The sequence below is a fragment of the Octodon degus genome, unplaced genomic scaffold (genome assembly GCF_000260255.1).
Source record: "Octodon degus isolate 3935 unplaced genomic scaffold, OctDeg1.0 scaffold00045, whole genome shotgun sequence".
NCBI classification, from domain to species: Eukaryota; Metazoa; Chordata; class Mammalia; order Rodentia; family Octodontidae; genus Octodon; species Octodon degus.
Window position 1 is genome coordinate 5,720,245 of NW_004524621.1, and position 5,554 is coordinate 5,725,798.

Consider the following 5,554-nt stretch of genomic DNA (forward strand, 5'->3'; position numbering starts at 1 on the left):
CCGTTTGTTTGCTTATTCGTTTTGTCGTTTTGAGATAGGGTCTCGCTATGCAGTTCAGGCTGGCCTTGAGCTCACTTTGTAGCCCAGGTTGGTCTAGAACTCGCAACGACCCTGAGTGCTGAGATTACAGGTGTGCGCTGCCGCCCAGTGACTCCCTCCCTTCTTTTATCCCTTCCTAGAAGTCGGCAGACAGCCGCCCGCGTCAGCTGGGGCTCTGGACGCCGACGTTCTGCCCTCACGAGTACGGGCAGGGCCGAGCGGGACGTCGGGGCTGCAGGGACAATGCTGCGCCCGCGCCTCCTACAGACAGTGGCCTGGGTAGCGGTCCTAGGCAATCCGCACCCCGCCAGGTTCAGACTCTGCAGACCGAGGCGCCCCGCCCCGCCCCGCCCCGTTCCACCCCGCCCCGCCCCCCAAGACTGAACCTTCCGCTCGCGCGATTCCCGCCCCCTCGCGGTCACCCAGCGGCGAGGGCGGCCAGAGGCAGAGCTCCAGGTGCCAGCGGCGTGGAGTCACCTCAGGCCCGGTCCCGCGCCCGAGGTTCCAGCTCTGAGGACCCCGCGTCATGCCGCTGCGAAGGTGAGCCTAGCCGGCGGCGGTCGCCCGCGGGTCCCCGGGTCGCCGTCGGGCGGGGGTGGGTCCCGCTTCCTGGCTTGGTCACCTGAGGAGGTGTGGACGCCGGGTCGGAGAGGCGGCATTCAACTCGCGCGGAGCCGGGACTGCCGCACCCTCCTCCTTCTCCTCCTCCCGGAGCGGCTGATTTCCTCAAATAAGGAAGAATGTGACCATACTGTGATGCCTTTAGGCCCGTGGTGCCCACCCTCTGGTGACCTTGCCTGACCCCATGCCACTAAGGGCCCTCGCCCTCCCATCCTCTCCCGGGGAAGTGGATCCAAGATAGGAAAAGGGCTGCTGCTGCGGGGGGTGTTTGGGGGTGGGGGGGGTGACAACTGTAGTGTGGATTTTTGCCAATTTACATGTTCCTGTTAGGACACATTGAAGGGTGGCACCCTGTATCCCCTTGGTACCCACCTCCCTTCACCCTGTGCAGTGGGGAGTTTGTCCACAGCCCAGTTAGAAACAAGGGGCTTAAGCTGATGCTGTGGCAAGTAAGGGTGAAAGTCTGGGGTCGTCCTGGCTGTCCACTGCCCCCTGCTGCACTTTTGCTGCCTGACCCAGGGCTGGTGAGATGAGAGTGAGGGCAGCCCTGGAAAGGGATGTGATTGCCTCCACACTAAGGACAGGGCACTGCAAAGCCTCTGACAGGCAGCACCCAAAAGGGACACACTGGTTTCCCTGCAAGGGTCTGGAGTGGCCCCAGTCCCCAGGAAGCCCCAGCTGTTGTGAGGAGATCCTGGCAGATGGCGTGGACTCAGGGCCCCCAGTGGAGGTGGCTCTGTGGGAGAGTGACGGGGACACTGAGGGGTTTGCACAGCTCTGAATCTAGAAAGCCAGTTCTGACTCCCCACTGGAGCTGCAGCTCATTCTGCTGTGTCCCGCCCAGGAAAGCTGTTTTCCTAGGACTTCAGAGTGTCTCGGAATCTATCCCCCATAGGGCCAGGCCACCAAAGGGTCACACTGTCATCATGGCTTTTCTGAGGTTTTGTGGGGCAGAAGGTATGGTCCCCACGAGTTCCACTTCTGTATGGTTGTCAGCACTTCCCTCCTGGGAGCAGCAGCACAGCCTGGGGGAAGCAGGTAACACACCTGCAGCCCAGTCCAAACCTGCCTTTCTGGTGTTTTCTCCCAGGCCTGGCCTGCTCCTACTGCTGCTCAGCGGCCTGCAAGCTGGTAAGTTTGGAGTGCAGGTACACAACTGGGAGGGGAGCTTCCAAAGCCCTTCGCTGTCCCTTCTTGCTTCCCCATGGTTCTTCCAAGACCACAGGGCCCCTAGACGTAGTCCACCAGCGGTCCTCCAGCGGGACTACTGAAAGGCAAACATGTCTCCTAACCACCTAGCTCTTATTTCATGTCATGCTTGGGTTGGCTGGACTGTGGATTCCTCCATGCAGGAGTTTTCTCTCTGTCCTGGCCTCTTTGCCCTCAGCCCCTTGGAGGCCTGAAAGCTGCCACTCGGGAGGAACCAGGAAGCAGGGTTGTGCCTTGTGCAGCGCCCTAGGGCAAGAGCATTGATGTTGGGGATGTGCCCCCTTCCTGGAGGCATGGAAGTGGTCATGCTGAGGATAGAGCCACCTGTGTGTGGCCTGTGACCTTTCCCCACCAGTGTACTTGACATTATAAAGGCAGTCAAGAAATGGTTTTCTGGGTTGGGGAGATAGCTCAGTAGAATAAGCACTTGCCTGGTAAGCGCAAGGTCCTGAGTTCAATCGCCAGTACTTAAAAAAAAAAAAGGTTTTCTTTCCATACCTGTGATTTTAAGACCTTTTTAGTTTGCATTAATCAGAGTACACTAAGAAATAGCAGAGGGGGTGCAGAGTGGCCTGGGAGGTCCCTTCCTCAGCTAAAGCGTAGTGCTGGCTCCATGAGACATGGCATCCTTGCTGTCTTGCATGTGTTCTACTAACAGCCCTTTCTGCTCTAAGGATTCAGAATTGGATTTGGGTCTGTCTGTCTGTCTGTCTGTTTGGGGCACTGAACTCACTGTGTAGCCCAGGCTGGCCTCTACCTTCAGCTTTCTGAGTGCTGGGATAATAGGCATGCACCACCACGTGCAGCTGTATGCTGGGGGTTTGTAACCTCAAGCCTGAGTGCCTCCACGGGCCAGGAATCATCTGGGAAAATAAATGTATCCTCTCTGTCTCCTCTGAATCCTTGCAGAGATCCAAGAAATGGAAGTCAGGACAACAGTGGGTAGCGACTGTTTGCTGAGCTGTGTGTACCCTGAGAGACTCTATTTCAACCCACTGGACGTGTATGTTTACTGGCAAATCAGCGAGTCCACTGTGGTGGCATACCACATCCCCCAGAACAACTCCTCAGGTCAAGTCGACATCCACTATCGGGCCCGGGCCCACCTATCACGGCAGAGCATGGAGCAAGGTAACTTCTCACTGCATTTGCGAAACGTCACCCCACAGGATGCACAGAAGTTTACCTGTCTGGTGTTCAAGAAGTCCTCGAACATGGGACAGATTTTGAAAGCCGTGGTCACATTGCGCGTGGCAGGTAAGACCAGGGGAGCAGGAGATCTTATTTCGTGCAGACTTAGGCCTGGAGAAATTCACTCATAGGAATCCTTCATCCGTAATTAATTGGGCTCAAGTTCCACCTTCTGCAGAGACTTTTATCCCTGTTGGGGGCTTCTATTTCTGGAACACCAGCAGAGGAACTGTATGTATTCCACCCCCCAAAAATTCCACCCTTCCCCCCAAGCCCCCAGATTTGCTTCTTTTGCCTTAAACTGTACAACTCAAACTAGATCTTAAAAAGTAAGTTAGGTCCAGGAGTGGTCACACACACACACCTATTGCCAGCACTGGGCAGGCCAAGGCAGGAGGCTCATGTGAGTTCAGAGCCAGCCTGAGCTACAGAGTGACTTTGTGACCAGCTTGAATTATATATCAAGATTTGTCTTTTTAAAAATTAGGAGAAAAAAAAATACTCCTCAAAAATTAAAGGGGCCAGGGAGATGGCTCAGTAGAAGTGCAAGGGCCTGTGTTCAATTCCTGATTCCACAAAAAAAAAAAAAAAAAAGAAAAGAAAAAGAAAAAAAGAAAAAAAAATTAGGAGGGCTGGCCAGATAGCTCAGCAGATTAAAGCGCCTGTTCAGGCAGATGCAGGGACTGGGGTTCGAGCCCTGGCCTGCCATGCTGGCCCTGCACCAGTGCAATCCCGCCCCAAGGGTGTGCTAAGATGGCAAATGAGGATGGGCATGGTAGCACATGCCTGTAATCCCAGTGCTTGGAGGCTAAAAACAGGAGGATCACTATGAGTCTGATGTGTGTAGTGAGACCTATAGACCCTGTACTAAATACACACACAAAAAAAATTTTTTAATTAGGGAGAGGAAGTAAAAAAAAATTAGGATGTGTTGTTTATGTCCATGTATCAAGTCTCCCCAGTGAATATGATCATTATGTGCTACAAACATTTACTACATTAACAAATCTTAAAAATTTAAATTACAAACATTAAAAATAGAAGTTACTGCTGGTCTCACCCCCGGGCTAAGACATCAATTAAGACTGGGCCTAGTGGCACATCCCTGTAATCCCAGTGCTTGGGATGCTGAAAAACATGAGTCTCACTATGAGTCTGATCTGTGTAGTGAGACCCTGTAGACCCTATGCTAAATACATTTTAAAAAAAAAAAAAAGCTTAAAAATATGAGTTAGGAGAGGGTACTGTAATGTTCTACATGAGATCAGAATTTAGGAAACACTTACCAGAGCCTGGGAGCTCAGGGTGCAGCTCAGTTCAAAACAGCTGTGACCCTGGGAAGAAGCACTAGAGCAGAATAGGGGCCTAGAGAAGGCCACTTATGACCACTTGTGCCATCCTGTTGGGGTGGCAGTGTGGGTGGGCAGGCCCATGGGCTGTCCTGAGCTCAGCCTTGGCCCAGCCCCTCCACCAGGGTGGGCAAGTGGGCACTGCTCTCTGCCTGCCTGGGGATGTGAGCCCCAGGACCCCACCCTTGCTCACTGCCCACCTGTCCCTACAGCTAACTTCAGCCTGCCTGTGGTTAACAGCAGTGGTGACCCCCAGGACCAGGCACTCACCTTCACCTGCATGTCCACTGATGGCTACCCTCGGCCCAACGTGTATTGGATCAACAAGACAGACAACAGTGTGCTGGACAGGGCACTGCACAACGACACAGTGTCCTTGAACGCACAAGGCCTGTACAACGTGGTCAGTGTCCTGAGGCTGCCCTGGGTACCCGGTGCAAGCGTGGGCTGCTGCATAGAGAACGTGCTCCTGCAGCAAAACCTTACTGGCAGCGGCCCTGCAGGTATGGCAGCCAGGTGGACAGAGGGCTAACAGCAGTGGGAAAGTGGCTAGAAGGGAAGTAAGGGGGTGTCCAAGGGCAGGTGCGGCCTCGCTTGCCCAGGCACATCCCCCACTCTGTGTGCACCTGCAGACTCCACCTTGCAGAGGAGCTGAGACATCTTCCAAGGGTCTGGGTAGCCACTGAGGGGTCAGAAGCCACAGAGCCAGGCAGCAGAGGGGCCTGGGCGGGTGTCTGCTGGGACTCTTCCAAGTCTGTGTTCCTGGCTTCTGGGTGAGATGAGACGCAGGAGGTCCAGGTAGGATGAGGCTCTGTGTCCCCAGCCCAGCTGCAGAAACATGGCATGGCTCACAGGACACATGGCCCTGGATGCCAGGCACATGCAGGTGGCTGTGAGCACTCAGGCTGCCCACAGCATCATGCTGGGCTGCAGCTCTGAGTGTAGGCCCCCGCAGGCCTGACCCCCACCCACCCAAAGTTGGGGCACAGCCTCAAGACTGTGTTCATGATCTCTGCACCTGTGTGGACTAGGGTGAGGGCTGCCCCCTCACTCACAGCGGCCCGAAAAGGTGAAGCCAAAAGTTCTCCAAGGGCCGAGACTCTAGCCCAGTCACACCCTGATCCCTGGGCTGTTGGGACAGTTGG

General features: G+C 54.9%; 1 protein-coding gene across 1 annotated transcript in view; it reads left to right on the top strand.

Moving 5' to 3' along the window:
- The first annotated feature begins 466 nt into the window (after positions 1 to 466).
- Icoslg (inducible T cell costimulator ligand) overlaps positions 467 to 5,554 on the top strand; it is an 8,927-nt gene continuing 3,839 nt past the window's right edge. The window contains exons 1-4 of the mRNA XM_023715869.1: positions 467 to 579; positions 1,751 to 1,791; positions 2,779 to 3,126; positions 4,622 to 4,912. Of these exons, the coding sequence (XP_023571637.1) occupies positions 566 to 579; positions 1,751 to 1,791; positions 2,779 to 3,126; positions 4,622 to 4,912 (694 nt within the window). The 5' untranslated portion in view covers positions 467 to 565. The remainder of the gene's footprint in view (positions 580 to 1,750; positions 1,792 to 2,778; positions 3,127 to 4,621; positions 4,913 to 5,554) is intronic.